Source organism: Gopherus flavomarginatus, chromosome 3, assembly GCF_025201925.1.
Source record: "Gopherus flavomarginatus isolate rGopFla2 chromosome 3, rGopFla2.mat.asm, whole genome shotgun sequence".
NCBI lineage: Eukaryota > Metazoa > Chordata > Testudines > Testudinidae > Gopherus > Gopherus flavomarginatus.
In genome coordinates, this window is record NC_066619.1 from 212,622,144 (window position 1) to 212,645,144 (window position 23,001).

General features: G+C 44.6%; 1 protein-coding gene across 2 annotated transcripts in view; it reads right to left on the bottom strand.

Moving 5' to 3' along the window:
• Positions 1-23,001, bottom strand: part of SH3RF1 (SH3 domain containing ring finger 1) — a 166,970-nt gene that overhangs the window by 23,826 nt on the left and 120,143 nt on the right. The window contains exons 8-10 of one of the 2 annotated variants that reach the window (XM_050946178.1): positions 22,357-22,527; positions 21,908-22,167; positions 2,746-3,104 (exon numbers count right to left, since the gene is read on the bottom strand). In XM_050946178.1, coding sequence (XP_050802135.1) covers positions 2,746-3,104; positions 21,908-22,167; positions 22,357-22,527 — 790 coding nt within the window. Of the gene's footprint in view, positions 1-2,745; positions 3,105-21,847; positions 22,168-22,356; positions 22,528-23,001 lie in introns of both variants that reach the window. The other variant, XM_050946177.1, reaches the window with a different exon arrangement.

The following is a 23,001-nucleotide window of genomic DNA, read 5'->3' on the forward strand; positions in this document are numbered from 1 at the left end:
GTTATAAATTATTTCCTTTAAATAAATGCCTTTGGCTGCAAAAATTAGTAGAGAAAGAAATGTCTTTTTCTAATTTCTGCTGTAAGAATACAGTACTGGTTTTTTAGTAACCAAAAAGGAAAAACACTTCTGCTGCAAAGGAATGTATGCACCTTCACTCAAGCAAGACCACAAATGGGCTAAACTCCTTCACTTAGATGAGAAAAAGAACCCAGTCAAGTGATCGCCTTAAGCACCAACCATTATGCCTTAAAAGGGAGTTTACAGAGTGGAGAAGTCAGCTGAGGGCTCTTTAAGAGATAACCATTAGAGGCTGAGAGTTTTGGTTGGAGGGGAGGATCCTGGGAAAGAGGAGAGATTCTTCTGAAACTGAGCAGGGAGGATAATCTGCACCACAGCCTGTGGTTTGGATGAGTGCCTCCAATTTTTCCTCCCTTATTCCCCACACAGGAGATCTTGAATAGTTAGCAGAATTTTACCAGGAGGGGAATCGTTCGCATTTTGTGTCTTTGTTACAATGAAGAATTGTAAACATTCTTTTTACTTGCTCAGACAGAAACCCCTGAAGACTACAGAATCATAGAAACGTAGAGACAGAAAGGACCTCAAGAAGTCATCAAGTGCAGCTTCTTGCTCTGAGGCAGGACCAAGTAAACCTAGATCATCCCTGACAGGTACTTGTCCAATCTGTTCTTATAGAATCTCCAGTTATGGGGATTCCACAACCTCCCTTGGCAGCCTATTCCAGATCTTAATTACCCTTATAATTAGAAAGTTTTTCCTAAAATCTAACCTAAATGTCTCTTGCTGTAGATTAAGACCATTACTTCATGTTCTATGTTCAAAAGACATAGAAAACAATTGATTACTATCCTATTTACAACAGTCTTCAGATATATTAAGGGCTAACAGGTCTCCCCTCAGTCTTTTCTACAAAAATAAATATGCACATTTTTTAACCTTTCTTGATTAGTCAGGTTTTCTAAATCTTTTCTCATATTGTTGCTCTCCTCTGGACTCTCCAATTTGTGACATCGTTCCTAAGTGTGCCACTCAGAACTGGACACAGTACTCCAGCTGAGACTCTCCAAGGCCAAGTAACGTGAGACAATTACCTCCCATGTCTTAAATACAACACTCCTGTTACTGGACCAACTTCTGTTATTAAGAAATAGAGAAGCTTTTGAGCTTATACAGAGCTTCTCTTCAGATCCGGGAAACTAAACCAAAATGTCATTGCTAAATGCAAGGTCTGAACCCAGATTGTTGAGCATAAGTAATTAACACAACATAGCTACAACAACATTTTATAAGGCACTCTTGTTAATACACCCCAGAACAAAGTTAGCCTTTTTTGCATGGCATTGTAGACTCGTTCCATTTGTGATCCACTATAACCCCCAGAGCCTTTTCAGTACTGATTTGTTCAAAACACTTTTGTATTTCTTCTCTTTTTAAAGAGTCTGGCAGTGATCTTCTTACATAAACTCTTTGGCTGAATAAGCTTAGATATGTATGAGAGAACTCCCAAAACAGTATAGGCCCAATAAAACTTTAGCCTAAGTAAGACATTTCAGTCTAATCTCAGTTGGCTGCAAATGAAGTAATTACATGAATGCAGAGTATCTCAATTTAAAGGTGAACAACAAAAATGATTAAGAGCAGCAGAGATTAGCCTGTGGGGAAATATTAAAACTACCACTTATGTGTATTAGCTTGACAAAGCAGTGACTGTGAGGGAAAAGTTACAAGAGAAATGTCTACAAGTGTTTAACCTAGGAGTTAAAGGAAATGGTCAAAAGGGGTATAAACTACAAATAATATACTACAGTTAAAAGGAAAATTTAGTATATTTTGTCTCAAATGCAGCCTAACAGCAAGATCAATTAGGCAGGAATAACCACTCCCATGCAGAAAGGTGAAAGCTTGAGTTTAAAACTGAAAGTGGTACTGGAGAACACTGCAGGGAGCAATTCTACATGGGGAAGAAAATGGATTAATTGAGAATCTACTAAACACAAAATCTGGAAGAGAGCTGCGTGCCCACGAGTGACATTTTAGTTCACTTCCTTTTTCTTGTTCAACAGTAATGGCCTGAAATTAAACTTTTCATAAAATTCAGTTTTCTAATTTAAAGTATTAACATAATGAGGAAAATGACTAATATTTTACAGCAAAAAAAAATTCTTTCTGACTTATTTTTGAAGGAAATTGTACACCCTAAATATATATTGATTTTTATTAAATATTAACTTTATTTTATTAGACTGAATAATTTATGTTCCCATAAATTCGTGTTTACAGGCTCACCTATCAATTTACAGAGGCCCACTGATTAGAGTTGCTGACCATGCAAGAGTCCTCTGAAGCATCCAGGAATCAGATTACAGCTCCAGAAAGAAACACATGAAATATAAAGAATTCCAACAACAGAGCAATTGATCCCTCTGACCTGCAGCAATTCACTTTCTTAATCCTGCTGGACTCTGTATTCTACTCTTTATCCCATCGCACTTCTGCTCCAATATGCACCCACCACCCTAAATTATTTTCACATTCTCACAAGTATGGACTTGCTCTAACATACAGCCATTCAAACGAATGCCCAACTTGCTCAATTTTCCATAAAAACTCACAGTATGTTACTCCTAAATCATATAAAGACATTTATATAAGTCTATTTTAAAAAGTTCATGTGATAGAAGTGAGACACTGCCTGAGATGCAAATATAATGCCAAGCCCACCTTGCTATCCTTGTCTGGTTTACTGACTGCAGTATTCCCACCAGCTGCTAAAGCATTTTCAGGAGAAGCAGGAGCCCCAGGGTGAACACTCACAGCTCTCCCACTTATGTCCCCATCCAAAGATGCAGAGGTGATGCTGGAAGAGTTTAAAGAAGCTGCTGCACAAGCCAGTGGAACATTGGATCGGTTGTTATTCACAGCAGTGACGTAAGCAGCAGCATTTGAAAGCTGAGGCTGGAGCTGCTGGGAAGCAACAGAATGGTGGGGAATGATCATAGCTGCAGGGATAAGGCATGCTGAACTTTGAGCCTGTATCGGCATCACTGCTGCTGTAGGTCTTTCTTGGCTGTGTACTGCAACTAAGATAAGGGGAGGAAATATCATTATCAAAGACATATACACATTGAAACATTAGTCACTGTGATATAACAACTTATTAGAAAAAGCTTCCCTCCCACCGTCACACCTCCAGCCATGAAAACTGTAATAGTATATGTGGGTATATATAACACAGCATCTCAACATTAGATTTACCAAACCAGAACAGAGAAAAAAAATTACCTGTACTGAGACTGTTGTTCTAAAAGACGTGGGTGCAGATATATATTCCACTCATATGTGCATGCGCCCAGCATACCAAAGCCTGAGAGCTTTGCCTAGAAGTAACCGTCGGGGCAGCACACATGCTTTCTGATGCCTCGTAGTGCCTCCCATGGCTATTTAAGGTCAGCACCACCCTGACCCCCTCAGTTCCTTTGCACCGACACAGAAGGGACAGAAGGTGGGCCATGGAATACGTTAGCACCCACATCTCAAAGAACAACAGTTACAGTACAGGTAAGTAACTGCTTTTTCTTCTTCAAGTGGTTGCCGATGTATATTCCACTCACATGACTCTCAAGTAGAAACACCAGCAAGTGGAATTTGGAGTATACTTAAAAATGACTGTAGAACTGCCTTTCCAAACCTTGAACCTGATCTAGACGCAGTTATAATAGCACAGTGTGTGATGAAAGTATGCAGTGAACACCAGGTGGCAGCCCTGCGAATGTCCAATATAGATGTGTCATTGAGAAATGCAACTGAAGTTGCTTTGCCCCTGCTCAAATGAGCCACCGGTCTCTGTGGAGGTGTGCCTGAGCTACTCCATATGCCACTGTAAATGCAAGAAGGAATCTATTGTGGATTGGATGAATCCATCTGTGCCAAAATCACCTAGACCCCTGTCCAATCCACACAGGATACAAAAAGTTGAGATGATGCACCGAATGGTTTAGTCCTCTACAGAAAGAACTCCAATGATCATCTCACATCCAGTGAATGAAGGTGCTGTTCATCTGCATTTGAATGAGGCTTAGGAAAAATATAGACAAGTATATTGTTTGCTTAAGGTAAAACAGTGAAACCACTTTAGACAAAAGTTTGAGGTGTGGTCTTAAGGCCAACTTGTCTTTGAAAAACTGTGTATAGGGCAGCCCTGCCATTAGGGTCTGCAGTTCACTTACTCTCCTTGTGGATGTTATGGCAATAAGAAAGGCTGCCTTTTGACAGATGAAGGAGAGAGAACAAGTTGCTAAAGGCTCAGATGGAGGTCCCTTGCAGCAAATAAGTCAACAGACAGAATGCCTGATTCTCTGAAGATGCAACTCCAAATGCTGCTCTTCAGAGACTACTTATGATTCTGGGAGAAACTCCTGCTGAGGTGATCAGCCAACTGATTTTGGGCCCCCAGTAAGTGTGTGGCTGGACAAGTGATGCCTTCTTTGATGCAAAAGAGTCAAAACTATATTGCTCTCTGACAGTGCTAGTTGAAGCAGGCTCCTCCCTGCTTCTTCACATAATACATTGTGACGGTATTGTCAAAAAGCAGGTGAACCGCTGTGCCCCTCATCTGAGCTCAGAAGGTCCAGCATGCATTGTAAACTGCTTAAACTCCAGGATGTTTATATGAAGGGAGCTTCCTATTTTGTCCACAAACCCTAACCTTTCAAAGTCTCTAGATGTGCTCCCCAAACTATTGTGGAGTAGGGTGATCAGATGAGAGTAAGAAAATATCGGGACACATGAGGGGAGGTGTCACCAGCGGAGCAGAAAAAAAACCCAACACAGAATGCCGCTGGTAGAGTAAAAAAAAAAAAATTGGGACGTCTAGTCACCCTATTGTTGAACCATCAGTAACTATAGTCCTGGTCAGTGCAGGGTGGGCAAATGAAGCCCTTCACATGCATTTATATGATGTGCTCACCACTCTAGGGACTCAACAATCATCAGTGGTACTCAGTCAAGCTTGTCTAATGACTGACAACTTGGGAAACAGTCTAACTTCAGCAAGTATGGAAGAGAATGAAGACACAATCTCACATGCTGGACTACTGCGGCCATATGATCTAGTAACAACAGACAAACACAAACTGTAGTTCAAGCGTGAGACTGGAGAGACAGACATAGGTGATGAATTGTCTGAAAACAATAGTTTGGTAGAAAAGTCATCGAACTCAGAGTTCAGTAGGGCCCCAGTGAACTCAATTGTTTCTGCTGGAATTAATATTGACTTCCTTTTGTTCAAAATTAGCCCCAGTAAATCAAAGAGATGAAGTGTTTACTTGGCAGGAATGAGGACTAATGCAGTGTCCCAGGCCTCAGCTAGGCTACGCCTACTATGAGGAGAGGCAGAGGCAAACCTTAAATTTTTAAACTTAACGAATCTCTGGGTTTTCCTTTGTAACGAACATAAATAATATGAAGGAACATCAAATACTTACGTACGAGAATAATAAACTGTAAATTACCATCACAATAAAATAAATTTGTTAACACCACGCTGTGTCCCCCAAGAGGGAATTGGCTACTTCTCTCCCTAGCCGCAAAGTCTGAATTCACCTCTGGTGTCCTGACTTCACCTCTCTCCAGCCTGGCAATGTTTCTTCATTTGACACTACAAAGAGCTGGACCTCTTTCCAACAGGTTCACCTGTGAAAGAGAGCTCTTCAGCTGGAGAGCTACACCCAGTGACATACTGCACTCAAACTGCATTCCCTCTGTTAGCATCCCAGTGGTCAATCTCACTGTTCATACACTCTAGGCCCCTTGTTGCCTGGCTCCTTGTTCTTGGCCCTTCTAGGCTCTGCTTCCTCTAACACAGCATCCTCTGGCAAATCCCCTTTTTACTCATCTCTGCTCTCTTTTAACCTCCTTCCTCAACTGCCTTTCAGCTGCCTCTATGGCACTTTCTGAGCCTTCTCCCCATCTCGAGCTGCCATCTCACTGGCTATCTCACTTGCCAGGATAGCATTCCAAGAGTCTGGATCTGCAGAAGGAGCAGTGATTTGTGAGCGTGGTCTCTGAAAAAAAGATGGGCCAGGATGGTGGGAAGCGGGGATAGACAGAAATTGGATGGCATAACCCAATCTAAAGTGTTTAAGACCCACTTGTCCATGGTTATTGCTTCGCACGCACTGTAGAAGTGGGTGAGCCTGTCCCCAAATGGAGGAAATATCATGGGGATAATCACAACTGGAATACTGTCCTCAAGAGGAGAGTCAAGTTGATTTCATGCCCAAAGCTGATGGAGAATGGGCCAGTTGGTTGAAATTTGAATCAGAAGACCTTCTCCTTTGTGAGTTCTCTCTCTTCCTAGAGAAGTCCTGCTGTCCAGCCACATAAGCTGACTGCCAGAAATACTGCTGCTATTGTTGCTGATCTCCATATTGGCATCTCTGACACTGGGTATAAACCCCCATTGAACGTAAAGTAGCCTGAAAGTCTTTACAATAATGTAATGTATGCAGGTTACTTACCTCTAACTGGAAGTTCTTCAAGATGTGTGGTCCTTATCTGTATTCCACATGTGGGTATGCATGTGCACCATGTACCCAACTCCAGAAATTCTAACAAGCAGTGTCTGCTGGCCTGCAATTGCACAGTAGATTTTGTGTTCCCAGCTAAGGGCACAAGAGGTAGTGTGAGCCAATGTCTCTCCAGTTCTTCTTCTGACCACAAATCCAATGGGATCCAAAACAGAGGGGACAGAGGGAGGGAAATGGAATACAGACAGGGATGATAAAGCTCAAAGAAGTTCCAGCTACAGGTAAATAACACCCATTTCTTCTTCCAGTGCTGGTGCCTATGCGTATTCCACATATGGGTGATTGACAAGCAATGCTCAGACTGAAGGGCTATGTGAGGAAGTTTGCAGTACTGCAGTTCCCACTGGTGCATCCTCAATATGCACATAATGTCTAGTGAATGTGTGGATGTCACTCCAAGTGGCTGCTGTGCATGTACCTCCTATGGGTACATCCTGCAGGTAAGTTATAGAGATGGCATGTGCCCTCCTGTGTTAGAAGAAGGTGTATGTCCTAATCTGTATCACTTTATGATGCACCCACTTACAGATTCTCTGAGAGGACATTGCTTGACTTCGCGGCCTTTCTGCTACAGTGAGAAAAAAATCTTGATTTTCTAATAGGTTTGGTCCTTGGCAGATAGAACACCAGGGCATATCTGAGGTTGAGGGAAGGAAATATTTTCTCTTCAGTAGAAATGTGGTGTTTTGGAAAAAGGACAGATTAGTGGATACTTTGATTAGCATGGAATTCAGAAATAACTTTGGGGAAGAATTTAGAACAGAGATGAAGGGATACCTTATCCTTGTGGAAAAAGTGTACCAGGAGGGTCTACCATGTGGGCTCCCAAATCACTCACTCTCCTGGATGAAGTGATAGTAACTAAAAATGCAACTTTCATGGACAGCTGGGAGATGGAGCATGTCACCTATTGTTCACACGGTGTTCTGGTCAGTGTTGACAGGATGAAATTGAGGTCCCATTGAGATGTAGATTTGACCACTGGTGGAAAGGTCCCAATCCCTTCATGAATCTTAATGTGTGTGTCTGTGTGTGAGAGAGGGAGAGAGAGAGAGAGAGAGAGAAGACAGAACATCCATCCACTGGAAGGAGGAAGGCACTAATCACTGTGAGATGGATCCACAGGGAGCTAATGGAAAAGTCTGAGTATTTAAGAGACAGGAGATCATTGAAAATGACCAGAATATTTTCAATGCCTGGAGAAGGCTCATTACGCTGCATCTAGATAGAGAAACATCTCCATTAAGTTAGATAGCAGGTCCATGTTGAAGCTTTCCTATTTTGGGAAAAGATAGCTTGAATGGGTGTCAAACAAGAACACTCTACTTCTGATGCCCAACCAAACACCAGACCATAAGATAGAGTGAGTCCGGATTGGGGTGTCTGATTTTAATCCCCACCTCCCTGAGATCTGGAAAGGGGAGGTGGTGACATTTTCAGGAGCTCTGGGAAGCAAAATTGCTTAGACCATTGGGGTTCTAGGAAAATGATAATGGCCTCATCAAGAGAGATCTTTCTCCGGACCTGTGGTAGGAGGAGAATGGAAGGAAAGGCATATTTGAGATCATTTGTCCATGACAACAGGAGAGGGCCGTCTTGGGAGCCATTGCCCATAGGGGAAGGTTTTGTTCATTTGGGACACAAAGAAATCCCATTGAGGTGTACCCCACTGAGTGAATATTTCTCTTGGTGAATCTCCCACTTTTGGTCCGCAGCGACGTGTCTGCTCAGATGATCTATTAAAGGGTTCTGATCACCTGGAAGGTATGTGGCTTAGGGCTTGTCTACACTGGCAAGTTTCTGTGCAGTAAAGCAGCTTTTTGTGCTCAAACCGCAGATACGTGCACAATGCCAAGACACTTTGTGTGCAGAGACTCCTGAGTTGCAGCACTGCATAAAACCCACCTCAACGAAGGTCATAAGGCTATTTGCACAGAGGCTCCAGTGCTCTATTGCCAGTGTAGCAATCTGATTGCTTTCTGCGCTCTAATGGGGTTCCAGAGCTGTCCCATAATGCCTCAAGTGACTGCTCTGCTCACTGTTTGGAGACATGCGCCCCTCCCCTTTCAAAGCACCGTTTCTGACAGCCATTGTGTGCTGATCTGCCCAGGGACACAAAGCAAACCATTAATGTTGAACACAGAGGCAGGTGTGTGTGTGAGAGAGAGAGAGAGAGATTGCTGTGTAGAGAGTCCAGGGAGGGAGGTGGGGGCTGATGTCAGGGGTTTTCCTCACCCCCTGCCTCAGGATTGGTTGCTTCCTGCTGCAGTCTCAACTTACAGGACAGGATGCTGACATGTTCTCTGTTCCCTAGAACACACTGTCTCTCTCCCCCGTCCATACACACACATACTCCCTGACTCACACACTTCCTCTCCCCACACTTCAGTTGAAAAGCAGCTGGCAATGTAATAGGATGTCCATGGAACAATGGGATTGGGAAACCTACATCATGTGATGCTGTGCCTGCGCCATGACGCATTGCAAACTCTTCCCAAAGCACCCTGCGTCCAGTTGCACAGTGGGATAGTTACCACAATGCACTGCTGTCTCTGCTGTTCAAGAGCTGCTAATGTGAATGTGCTCCAGCACCACAAGCAGCACAGTATGGACATGCAACAGTGATTTAATTCCAGCGTTTTAATAAAAGTGGTATAACTTGTGGCGCAGAAACTTGCCAGTGTAGACATACTTAGTGATATGGTTTCTCATGCCTAACTGCTTTCAGGCAAAGGGGAAGAGATTTTGCTCTACCCTGTTGGTTTATATAGAAGACCATGTGGATGTTGTCTAACATCACTTGGCTATGATGTAAACGTATAAGTGGAAGAAAGGTGCTGCAAGGAAGGTGGACTGCTCTCAGTTATAGTATATTGATGTGCACTTTGGCCTCATTGAGGGTCCTTGTATCTTATGCAATGTGGTTGTTCAGAAGGGAAGTGTCTGTTATGATGGTGACACTGGGCTAGGAGCGTTTAAGGGAACATCCATTCTCACGCTCTCTGGCTTTGATTAACAGGTGAGGGAGGTGATGTATCTGGTGGGAATGGTCACTCTGGTGTTGATATGATCTTTGGTGATAGATTGACCAGAGCCAGGGGTGTAGACATCATAGATGAAGCCTGGCGAACAGCGTCACATGAGCGCACAAGACCATATGGCTTAAAAGTGAGGCATATTCTGGTCATAGTTTGTGGTCTGTGAGTAATCTGTGCTTACTTTCTTTATGCAGGTGCCCAGGACTGCTAGAAGATGGAGCAGAAACTCTGTCGCCGACTTGACCTCTTGGCAGGAGAGACTTACCAAGAGCCAATCATACAGATATGGAAAATTGTGACTCTGGTGTCTCATTTGGGTTACCACCACAGACAAAACTTTTGTGAACATTCTCGGTGCTGCTGTTAGCCCAAAGGGAAAGACTCTGAACTGGAAATGTTCTTGGCCCACCATAAATCATAGGAATTCTGGGGAAACGATGAATGTTTGCATGAAAGTATGCATCTTTCATGTCAAGAGCCACAAAACACATCCTCTCCTGTAGTGAAGAGATTATTGATACTAACGTACCCATCTTAAAATTTCGACTTTCTAATAAAGATGTTTAGTTGCCAAAGATCCAGTATGGGTCTCTTTGTGGGACTAGAAAATTTGGGGAATAGAATCCTCTTCCTTCATCCTAAGGAAAGAGCCACTCTATCACCCCTCGTTGTAGGAGGGTGTCTGCCTCCTGATGAACAATCATCTCAAGAGAGTGGTCCCTAAACGGGGATCAGGAAGAGGTGTTGTGAGGAGCGAGGGAGAAGAACTCGATGGAGTTTCCTTGATGGATAGTTTCCAAGACCCAAGTCTGTCATGATCAAGCCCCCATTGTGGGTGACAAATGTGAGATGGCCTCCTAAATAATGAGGGAAGAAGTGGCTAGCATTGGTGGTGATTGGATGTCTCGGTTGATACCCACCTAAGTAGCCCTTTGTAGGAGGCTTGGAATGGGTAGAAGTTGTGGTAGTCGAGGGAGCCAAAAAGCAAGGCCTCTGAACCTCTGATGATTCACTGCAGGCTTGGCTTGAGGACAGCGTGGCCTTGACCTACATGTTTGTCTCTAATGTTTTGTCTTCGAAGCCAGAGAATAAATCCCCAAGGAGCACAGAGTCTTTGAGAGGTGTAGGGACTCATCTGTTTTCTCATTGAAGAGATCTGAGTCATCGAAGGGAAGATTCTGTATGGTATTCTGAAACTTTCTAGGGAAACCTGAAGACTGTAGCCAAGAATCCTTCCTTATGACTATACCAGAGGTCAGTCCTGTGGATGCCATATCTTACTAACTTACCCTCCTCTATGAAAGACTGAAATTGGGCTTTGTCCTCAGTAGGAAGCTTGTCCTTAAAGTCCATCAGCCTTGAATAGTTGTTAAAATTATATTTAGCTAACAGTCTGATAGCAAAACAGAATTGCAGGCCCATAGAGGAAAGACCTTTCTCTTCAGGAGATCCACCTCTATGAGCACTTGTCTGTCAGAGTAGTGGAATGAGTTCTAATGCCTTCAGGCGGTTGAAGATTTTGCGCATGGTAACAGGATCTGATGCAGTCAGAGATCCACTTGGATAGAGGTTGTTTAGAGATAGCCATACCTTTCAATCTTTCAGTAATGGAAACAAACAGTCATGGGGACTTACGAAATGGTTTGGTCCTGTCTAAATAAAAGGCGATTGCTCACCTGACGTCGAGAGTATGCAGGGTTGCCTCTTGCGGAGTCTTGTGAAGTTTGGGATAGAAAGTAGGTAAGTATATAGGTTGGTTGAGGTCGAAGGTCGATACCACCTTAGGAAGAAATTTAGAATGTGGTCTCAAAGTGACTTTGTCTTTGGAGAAGACTGTGTAGGGAGGGTGGGCCATCAGGGCGCTCATTTCACCAACTCTCCCTGCTGATGTTATGGCAACTAAGGACATATGAAGATGAAAGGAGGTAGCCAAGGCCTCAGATGGAGGTTTCATGAGAGCATGAAGAACAAGATTAAGATTCCATGCAGCCGCTGTTGGGTAAATTTCAGGGTAGAGATTTTGCAGGCCTGTGAGAAAGCGTTTTATGGTGGAGTGGGTAAAGAATGAACAACTGTCTAATAGGTCATGGAAGGTGGTAAGCGCCGCCAGGTGCACTTTGATGGAGCTGAGTGAAAGTCCTTCCTGGTTTAGTTTCAGGAGGTAGTCTAGAATGTTAGGGAGGGTCACGTTATTGAGTGCTAAGTGATTACGTGAGCACCAGGGGGCGAAACGCTTCCACTTCTGCAGGTAGATTTTACGAGTGAAGTCTTTGCTACTGTACAGGAGGACATATTGGACTTGCTCGGAACAGGCTAGTTCATGGGTTTGGAACCATGAAGGAACCAGGTTGTGAGGTGGAGCTATTGGAGCTGGGGTGAAGAACCCGTCCGTTGTCCTGGGAAATGTGGTCTGGCCTGTTGGGGAGAGCCCGTGGGTGACGGGAGGATATGCAAAGTAGGTAGGGATACCACATCTGTCTTGGCCAAGGCAATAAGGATGACCCAGGCAATAAGGCAATAATAAGGATGACCCAGGCCTTGCCGTCCGCAATCTTCCAAAGAACCCTGTGTAACAGAGGGATTGGTGGAAGGCGTACAGGAGGGAGTTATACCATGGGATGAGGAATGCATCTCCTAGAGATGCAGTACCGAGTCCCGCTCTGGAGCAAAACGGAACATTTTCGATTCTGGGTTGTGGCAAAGAGATCTATTGACGAGGTGCCCCAGAGGAAGAAGAGCTGTTGGAGAACTGCAGGGTGCAGTTTCCATTCACGTTGTGTCAGGAAGTGCCTGCTGAATGCGTTGGCAGTAGTGCTGTGGCACTCTGGTAGGTAGGAAGTGATGATTTGTATTCGATGTCGTATGCACCAATTCCATAGTTGAATGGCTTCCATGCAAAGGGAATGTGATCAGGCTCCCTCTTGTCTGTTTAGGTAGTACATGCATGCTATGCTGTCTTTTAAGGCCCAAAGAGATTTGTTCTTTATAAGGGGAAGAAAGTGAAGGCATGCTGGCCTCACTGCTCTGAGCTCTAAGAGATTTATGTGCAAGTGCGTCTCTGATGCGGACCACCAGCCTTGTGCCCTGTGCCGCCCTAGGTGCGCTCCCCAACCGATTAGGGAAGCGTCCGTGGTGAGCATAAGTGTTGGGGAACATTGCTGGAAGGAAACTCCTGTGCAGAGGTTTTCTGGACTTGTTTACCAATGCTGGGAAGTATAACATTGGCAGGAGGAGTTAGCAGCATCCCTAAGGTGTGTCTGTTGGGTTTGAAATTGGAATTGAGCCAGCCCTGGAGACATCTCATGTGTAGCCTGGCGTGGTGAACCACGAAGGTGGTGGCTGCCATGTGACCAAGGAGCTGTAGGCAAAGTCTGGCCTGTGTCCTGGAACGAATAGAGAGCGTGCATTTGAGCTGCGTGATAACGAGGAATCTGTGATATGGGAGCGAAGCCCTGCTCTGGACTGAGTCGTGATGAGCTCCGATGAACTCAATCTGTTGTTTAGGTGTCAGAGTGGATTTTTGGATGTTTATTTGGAGGCCTAGGCTGTGAAAGAGGGAGATGGCGAAACGGGTAGCTTGAAGTGTCTCACCATAGGAGTTGCCCTTGATAAGGCAATCATCCAGATACGGGAACAGCGTGACCCCATGTTTGCGGAGGTGAGCCACAACCACGGCTAGAGTCTTGGAAAAAAAACTCTCAGTGCTGTGGCGGGTCCGAAAGGAAGAACTCTGTATTGAAAATGGTCATGACCGATTGTGAATCGTAGGAAGCGTCTGTGAGCTGGATGAATTGATATATGAAAGTAAGCAAGCTGTAGGTCGAGGGCTTTGAACCAGTCCCCTTGATCCAGTGCAGGTATTACTGGGCCCAGTGTGACCATCTTGATTCTTTGTATCCTCATGAATTTGTTCAGTCGGCGTAGATCTAGTATAGGCCTCCATCCTCCGGTCTTTTTCTGAGTTAGAAAGTAATGGAAGTAGAAACCTGTCCCTTGATTTTGTGTCGGCACAGGTTCCACTGCACCTAGTTGTAGAAGATGCACCACTTCTGTGCGAAGTAAGTGGTCGTGAGAAGGGTCCCTAAAGAGGGACGGGGAAGGGTAGGAGGGTAGGAGAAAGTTTGTCCTTATCAAAAGGGAGATCCTCCATTTTGGTCTGCAGTTCTTTGGGGATGCCAGATGCAGAGAGCCATGAGGATCTGCGCATAACCACAGCAGTTGCAGTTGTACAGGCTGCTGTGTCTGCCGTGTCTAGAGATGCCTGTAGGGCCATTCTGGAAATCAGTTGGCCCTCAGTCAGGATTGATTTGAAGTCTGCTCTTATATCCTCTGGAATATAGGCGGCAAATTCAAAAGTTTAGTGTAATTATCAAAGTCGTAACTGGCGAGGGGAGCAGAATAGTTTGCAATTCTGAATTGTAGTGTGGAGGACATATAAACTTTACGGCCCAAGACGTCAAGGCGTCTAAGGTCCTTGTCTTGCAGGGTGGGTTGATATTGTGACTGTTTCGTACTCTGTGCAACTGCATCCATGACAAGGGAGTTCGGTGGTGGATGAAAAAATAGGAAGTCAGCGTCCTTAGCAGGGACATAGTATTTACGTTAGGCCTTTTTGCAAGTTGGTACTAAAGACGCTGGGGTTTGCCAGAGAGTATCAGCCGGCTCCAGGAGTGCTTCGTTTATAGGGAGCGCGATTTTTGAGGGTGCAGACAGTTGAAGGATTCTGAGGAGTCTGTGTTGCATCTCCTGAACCTCCTGAAAGGGGATATCTTGACTGAGTGCCACCTTCCTGAAAAGTTCTTGAAATTGTTTACAGTCTTCCATGGCCCGTGGAGGCGGAGGGAGGAGGGCTCCTTCCGGGCTAATGGAGAGTTAAGGATATGGCATAACTTGCATACTCAAGATGGGGCTCAGGCACCTTAGAAGTGGACGGAGCAGGAGATTGATGCACAGAAGGAGGATGACTAGTAGGAGGATGTTGCCAAGGGTACCACTGAGGCCAACGCATAGGGTAGGAAAACCCAGGTGTCGCCCATGGAGGGGGCGAAGTAGGGAAACTGAGGCTGGTGGCCTTGAGCCGTGACCTGAGGTGGCAGAGGTGCCTGTGGAGGAGAAGCAGGAGGGGAGAACTCCGCTTGTTGCTGTAAATCAAGTTCACCATCAGTGAAAACCAGTTCAGGTGGAGAGAGTGGCAGTTCAAAAAAATGAGCCCTGTGTACCTAGGAGCGGAGAGTGAGGCTTAAGCGGCACTGAAAAGTCACATTGAGTGAGAAACTGTTGCTCTTGCTCTCTAGGCTGAGCTGAGCCTGCTCTAGCTCATTAGCAGGAGAAAGTGCAAGTGACAGTAGTGCTGCAGACTGCTTGGAGGTGCCCTGCAGGGGGTCTGCTACTGGTGCCCAGGTGGAAGATGGCACCAAGGCTAACGTTCTTCTCCCTGCAGGGGAAGATTGCGCTGTGGGCACCGCGGCCGTTTGTGATGAAGAGGAGAGGCGCGCGCTGCCGGCATCGTAGCCGTTTGCGAGAAAGAGAGGAGCGCGCTGCCGGCACCGCGGCCGTTTGCAATGCCGAGGAGAGGTGCGTGCTGCCAGCACCGCGGCCATTTGTGATGCCTAGGAGAAACGTGCTGCCGGCACCGCGGCCGTTTGTGGTGCCCAGGAGAAGCGTGCTGCCGGCACCGCAGCCGTTTGCAGTGCCGAGGGGACTGGAGCCACAAGGACCTTCCTGACACGGGAGGTCGGGTCCCTGCCTCTGCGCTCTGTCAGAGCTGTGGCTGAGGCATTAGAAAAAGCTGAGGCACCTGCCTTTGGTGCTGTCAGCACAGAGGGTAGGGATCTCGCAGGAGACCTCCTACCCTTGTTAAAGTCTCTCCTGTGAGACTGTTCTGTTTCTTGCCTCCGCTCCAGAGAGGGTGAAGCAACGCTGCCCACCAGTTCTGATCTGTCTGGGGAGCGTGTGGGAGCGGGTTTAACCTTTCCCATCTCCGAAAGCGGCTGTAAGGATTTTTCCATCATCATTATTTTGAGCCGCAGATCCCTGTCGCGACTCATAGACTCTAGGATTGGAAGGGACCTCGAGAGGTCATCGAGTCCAGTCCCCTGCCCTCATGGCAGGACCAAATACTGTCTAGACCATCTCTGATAGACATTTATCTAACCTACTCTTAAATATCTCCAGAGATGGAGATTCCACAACCTCCCTGTGGACAGTTAGGAACTTCTTCCTAATGTCCAACCTAAATCTCCCTTGCTGCAGTTTAAGCCCATTGCTTCTTGTTCTATCCTTAGAGGCTAAGGTGAACAAGTTTTCTCCCTCCTCCTGATGACACCCTTTTAGATACCTGAAAACTGTTGCTATGTCACCTCTCAGCCTTCTCTTTTCCAAACTAAATAAACCCAATTCTTTCAGCCTTCCTTCATAGGTCATGTTCTCAAGACCTTTAATCATTCTTGTTGCTCTTTTCTGGACCCTCTCCAATTTCTCCACATCTTTCTTGAAATGCGGTGCCCAGAACTGGACACAATACTCCAGTTGAGGCCTAACCAGCGCAGAGTAGAGCGGAAGAATGACTTCTCGTGTCTTGTTTACAACACAACTGTTAATGCATCCCAGAATCACGTTTGCTTTTTTTGCAACAGTATCACACTGTTGACTCATATTTAACTTGTGGTCCACTATGACCCCTAGATCTCTTTCTGCCATACTCCTTCCTAGACAGTCTCTTCCCATTCTGTATGTGTGAAACTGATTGTTCCTTCCTAAGTGGAGCACTTTGCATTTGTCCTTATTGAACTTCATCTGGTTTACCTCAGACTATTTCTCCAATTTGTCCAGATGATTTTGAATTTTGACCCTGTCCTCCAAAGCAGTTGCAATCCCTCCCAGTTTGGTATCATCTGCAAACTTAATGAGCGTACTTTCTATGCCAACATCTAAGTCGTTGAAGAAGATATTGAACAGAGTTGGTCCCAAAACAGACCCCTGCGGAACCCCACTTGTTATACCTTTCCAGCAGGATTGGGAGCCATTAATAACTACTCTCAGAGTACGGTTATCCAGCCAGTTATGCACCCACCTTATAGTAGCCCCATCTAAATTGTATTTGCCTAGTTTATCGATAAGGATATCATGCGAGACCGTATCAAATGCCTTACTAAAGTCTAGGTATACCACATCCACCACTTCTCCCTTATCCACAAGGCTCATTATCCTATCAAAGAAAGCTATCAGATTGGTTTGACACGATTTGTTCTTTACAAATCCATGCTGGCTATTCCCTATTACCTTACCACCTTCCAAGTGTTTGCAGATGATTTCTTTAATTACTTGCTCCATTATCTTCCCTGGCACAGAAGTTAAACTAACTGGTCTGTAGTTTCCTGGGTTGTTTTTATTTCCCTTTTTATAGATGGGCACTATATTTGCCCTTTTCCAGTCTCCCAGAATCTCTCTCGTCTCCCATGACTTTCCAAAGATAATAGCTAGAGGCTCAGATACCTCCTCTATTAACTCCTTGAGTATTCTAGGATGCATTTCTTCAGGCCCTGGTGACTTGCAGGCATCTAACTTTTCTAAGTGATTTTAACTTGCTCTTTTTCATTTTATCTTCTAAACCTACCCCCTTCCCATAAGCATTCACTAAGTTAGACATTCCTTCAGACTTCAGTGAAGACCGAAACAAAGAAGTCATTAAGCATCTCTGCCATTTCCAAGTTTCCTGTTACTGTTTCTCCCTCCTCACTGAGCAGTGGGCCTACCCTGTCCTTGGTCTTCCTCTTGCTTCTAATGTATTGATAAAAAGTCTTCTTGTTTCCCTTTATTCCCATAGCTAGTTTGAGCTCATTTTGTGCCTTTGCCTTTCTAATCTTGCCCCTGCATTCCTGTGTTATTTGCCTATATTCATCCTCTGTAACCTGACCTAGTTTCCATTTTTTATATGACTCCTTTTTATTTTGTAGGTCATGCAAGATCTCGTGGTTAAGCCAAGGTGGTCTTTTGCCACATTTTCTCTTTCCTACCCATCGGAATAGCTTGCTTTTGAGCCCTTATTAGTGTCCCTTCGAAAAACTGCCAACTCTCCTCAGTTGTTTTTCCCCTCAGTCTTGATTCCCATGGGACCCTACCTATCAGTTCTCTGAGCTTACCAAAATCCGCCTTCCTGAAATCCATTGTCTCTATTTTGCTGTACTCCCTTCTACTCTTCCTTAGAATTGCAAACTCTATGATTTCATGATCACTTTCACCCAAGCTTCCTTCTACTTTCAAATTCTCAATGAGTTTCTCCCTATTTGTTAAAATCAAGTCTAGAACAGCTCTTGACTTGAGGCTTGCGCAAGGGAGGCACTTCACAGGGACGTGGGTGTCCCCGAGGCACTTAACACAGTATGAGTACCCATCTGTCCGTGGCATGGATTCCTGACAGGAAATACACCTTTTGAATCCTGAAGCTCCTGGCATTATGAATTAGAGATGGCTGAGGAGAGTGTCTCAACAGGAGACAAGCCTGAGAGATTTTTTTTTTTAAACTAAGTAACTAACTAACTATATAACTATACTAAAGGACGGGAAACAACTGGGATGTAACTAATAATTATTTCTTTCTTATAGAGACCAGGGAAGAGAAGGCAGCACTGCCCCAAGTTCCGTCTTCGGCCGAGGATGGTTGAGAAGGAACTGAGAAGGGTGTGGGGCGCACACACTCAGGAAGATTCCAACGAGACGGAAGATACCAACTGAGTGCGTGCGTCCCAACCAGGCACTGCTACCAAAAATCTCCAATCAACAGCGCCAGGACGCACCATCACCTAGAGTGGAGCACTCACAGGGACAGCACTCGAAGAAGAACAGCCATTTGTGGGGCAACCCATGGCAACAGGTACCAGAGGTCCCTAGGGAAGTCGCATCTGGAGGGGTAGCATCCAGATCTCATTGACTTCCTGTTAGAGCTCAGCTCTCTCCAAGGAGATGGAGGAGTGGCAAGAAATTCTGACTCATCCAAGCCTGAAAACTGCTCCCCTTCCAATGGTGGGGCCATCGGCACCAGAGCATGCATGCCCAATGGTTAGAGATGAGAGAGTTCCTGAGACATTGAAGTAGTAGTATCTTCTGGTGTTGTAATGTCCCTCAGGAGGGCTGGGCTGGAAAGGATGAGAGACTGAGCTGCAGATAAGGAAGGATGATATACTTTGGTGTAATATATGTCTCTGCATGCCCCAGTGTCTGGGGTGGAGCTGCGGGTTTCTGATGGGTCAGAACCAATGGTTCCAGTATGTCTTGAGAGCTAGTGTGTTCCTTAGATGAGCGAGCCAGTAACAACAATCCAGACCAGCACTCTTAAAACGAAATGGCAGATGATGGTCCTTGTATTATGGAGCTGGCGTCACCAACAGAATCAGAGGAGTTTTCTTTTTGCATGCTGTACCCTCCAACTTCGGTGTTTTCAGCATGCTGGTCCCTTAGGATCCACACACAAAGGCTCACCTGACTTTGACAGGCTCATGAAGTGATCGCGTTTCTTGTGGACAGTATAGGACAGGGTTCCGTCCTTGCGACCATGAGAGTGCACTGTACTCTTACGGGAAGACTTGGAGAGAGAGTCTTTGGGCTTAGGAGCTGCAGACTCTGCTCTTAAACTCATGCTTGGAGGGATGCAGCACGTCTGTGGGGTCCTATGTACAGAGGGTCTCCTTGCTCAGTTCAGAATGGGCTTCAGCCTTCTTCATAAGGTGTTTCCTTAGACAAAACTCACAAGCTCTGTGCGTTCTTGGTGGAAACAAGACACAAATACTGCACTGAGTAGAAACATGCATCTCATCCAAGCCACAGAAGCAATCCTGGTGATGGTTGCTCTCAGAGAAGACGTGAGGGCAAGAGATACAATTCTTCAACCCCAGAACTCTGGGCATAGTCCCTGATTATGGGGAAGGAGTCCCCAAAATGGGGAAAAACAAGCCATACTAACGATAATACACAGTTATATAGTATTTTAAAAGCTATGAAGTATAAAACTGTTTACAAATCTATTTGCAGATTCTACCAAGAGAAAAAGCAGCAGAAATCTGCGGACACAGGGACTCTGACTCAGGCCATGTGGCAGTAAGAAGGAACTGGCAAGACACAGGACTGCACAGCCTCTTATGTCCTTGGTCAGGAGTACAAGGAGATCTACTGTGCATGTGTGGGCCAATGGACACTGCTTGTAAGAATTTCTGGACTTGGGTGCATGGCACAGATGTGTATCCATGTGCGGAATACACACAAGGACCAGGACTCGGACAACTCATCTGTTTTCTCATAAAACAAGAACTTATCTTCAAAAAGTAAGTCCTCTATGCTTTGTTAGACCTCAGGAACTTTGCCAGAGCTAGCTGAGGCCATAATCATAGAAGTGGTGTACACCACATCCAGTGTTGACTGTAGTGACATCTTTGCCACTAGATGGCCTTCCGCAATGAAAGCTTAAAACAATTACCTGGAGGATTTCTAGCAGCTTATCCATAAATTTCGATATAGCCTCCTAATTCACAAAATTATATTTTGATGATAACACTTGCTGATTAGAAATGTGCATTTGTAAAAACACGGCTGAATGAATTTTCCTTCCCATTAAATCTAACCTCTTTGTCTTTAGGCATGGACTTATACCTTCCCTGTCACAGCCTCTTGCTTGATGCTGTAAAGACAAGAGAGTTAGGGGCTGGATGTGAGTGAAAGCACTTGAAACCCTGCAGAGGGATACAATACCTCTCATCAGTACACTTCACTGTGGGCAGCAAGGGAGTTAGAGTATGCCACAAAGTCTTCATAGGTTCCATAAGCACTTCATTTACAGAGACCGAGACCTACTCTTCCTGAAACTGACAGCTGGAGAAGTATCATCAACGTATGAATGTTCTCCTGAACAAACTCAGCCTGAATGCTCTAAGCTGTAACTATTGGCCTCAGGATATCTTGATATGACTTAAAATCTTCTGGCACAAGATAATTGTGGAATCATTCAGTGAGGGGGAAAAGGAAGGAAGAGAAGATAATCACATCTCCTGCAGCAACACCCGTCCCTGTAAAATTGGTTTAGGCTGAACTAGTTCAGAGGGAGCAGCCTCAGTCTGTCTGCAGTGTAAGTGGCTCAAGAGGGGAGAATACCAAAGGGACTGGTGACCTTGCCGTGGACTGAGCACATGATGAGGACTTTGCAGAACATCCCAAAGGTTCCGAAGAGGCTACTGAGGATAAGGATATGGTATTGACAGGCAGTGTTTCAAATCTGCTAAGGGCATCAAACCAGGCTAAATCCTACTTAACTAAATTACTACTAACTAGCTAAATACCAGGAGTACATTAAAACTACCTAAATACACAAGCTCACAGCAAAGCACCATGACAGTAAAGCATGAGACAGATACCACACAGAGTGCTTCAACTCAAACAGCAGGGAGTGAGAAGGAACTGAAAGGGGTCAAGGTGGCACTGCCCTTAAATAGCCATGGGAGAGGCTACGAAGGGCCAGAAGGCACGCCCTAAGTGTACTGCTAGTCAAAGTTCTCTGGCCCTGGCATGCTAGAGATTAGCACACCTGAGTGGAATACACATCTGCAACCACTTGAAGAATTAATCGAAGCCTGATACTTTACCACTTGCATTGGCCAACATCTGCTCTAGTATTTCTGCTACTAGTGACATTTTCAGGCTACTTATTGGGACCCCTTTGCAACACTATGTAACCACAGCATCTAGTACTTGATTCCCCTGTTCCCCCTATATTTCAATTTGGGCAGACTGAGTCAACACTGTAGCAATTCACTCTCATCTGGCTAAGACAGACATGATTCACAAATCTGATACAGCTCCACCTAGGGTAGGAGCCAGATGTCTTTTCTCTCACTTAGGAAAGGAATGGTCACTAAATGATATGTATACTTTAATAGCTCCACTTTAACAGACCATCTTCACCTCCCCACCCCCGCAACGTCTCCTGAAGTGCTATGAAAGCTTCAACAGGTAGTTTAGGAGAGACGGGGCCTGGCCTGGACTCTGCAGCACCAAAATTTTGTATTACGTTGGATTCGTTTTTCTGCCTTGCATTCATGAGCACAATGAATGACTAAGCAATTCCAGAAAGGTGTATTAGAGTTTCAGAAATTATCTGCCTCTTAAAAAATAAATAAATAAATAAATAAAATCGATCCACATTATCTGACTGACCTCTTGCATCAGTGAATTTCACAGGCTGACTGTTCGGTGTGAAGCACAAGTTCTTTTTACCTGTTCTAACAGTACTGCGAGCCTGGTTGACTGTCATTTGCCCCGACATATGCATAAGAACCTTGGTTTGTGGACTAGTTTGGATATGTGCCGCAGAAACCACAGCAGCTGGGACCACATTGGAATGGACTGTCATGCCGTTCCCCTGAAGTTTCTGTGAAATTCCACCAGCAGTGGAAGGACTGACCATGGTCATCACTCGTGCTGTCTGGCCAGCAGTAGACATGGGGACTTTTGCTTGTGAAGCACTTGTCACCGTCCTGCCAAAATTAAAAAGCCCTTTGATTCAATTATTTAAAAAAAACAAACCCAAACATAAGTAATTACTAAAAGGCGATGCCCTTCATATCATTAGATGGTTTTAGATTTAAGTATAACATACAAATCAGGGTGAACAACTAGAAACAAAGTAAACTATTCAGACACTTGCTTAAAAAGAAAAATCAAACCTTGTGATTGGTGCCACATAATTGCCAGGGAAAACACCAATCTTGCTTGTATGCATGGAGGTTCCTTTGAACCAGCCATCTTGACAACGTTCAAACACTAAAAACATCTCCCCCTTTCGCAGTTCCAGTTCATCCTCTTTTCGAGGACTGTATGGATATATGGCAATATACCTAGAAGAAAGGAAAGCACATGAATCTCTCTTTATCTAATGTTTAAACTAAGGCTGTCAATCGCAGTTAACTCAATTAGCTCAAAAGAAATTAACTCAATTAAAAAAATTAATCGCCATTAATCGCAGTGTTAAGCAATAGAATATCCACTGAAATTTTTTATTAAATTATTATTAATATTTTGAATGTTTTTCTACATTTTCAAATTTATTGATTTCAGTTACAACACACAATATGAAGTGTACAGTGTTCACTTTTTTAAAATAAATATTTGCACTGTAAAAAACAAATATTTTTCAGTTCACCTCATAAGAGTACTGTACTGCAATCTCTACCGTGAAAGTGCAACTTACAAAGGTAGATTTTTTTGTTGTTACATAACTGTACTCAAAAACAAAACAACATAAAACTTTAGAGTCTACAAGTCCACTCAGTCCTACTTGTTCAGCCAGTCACTAAGACAAACAAGTTGTT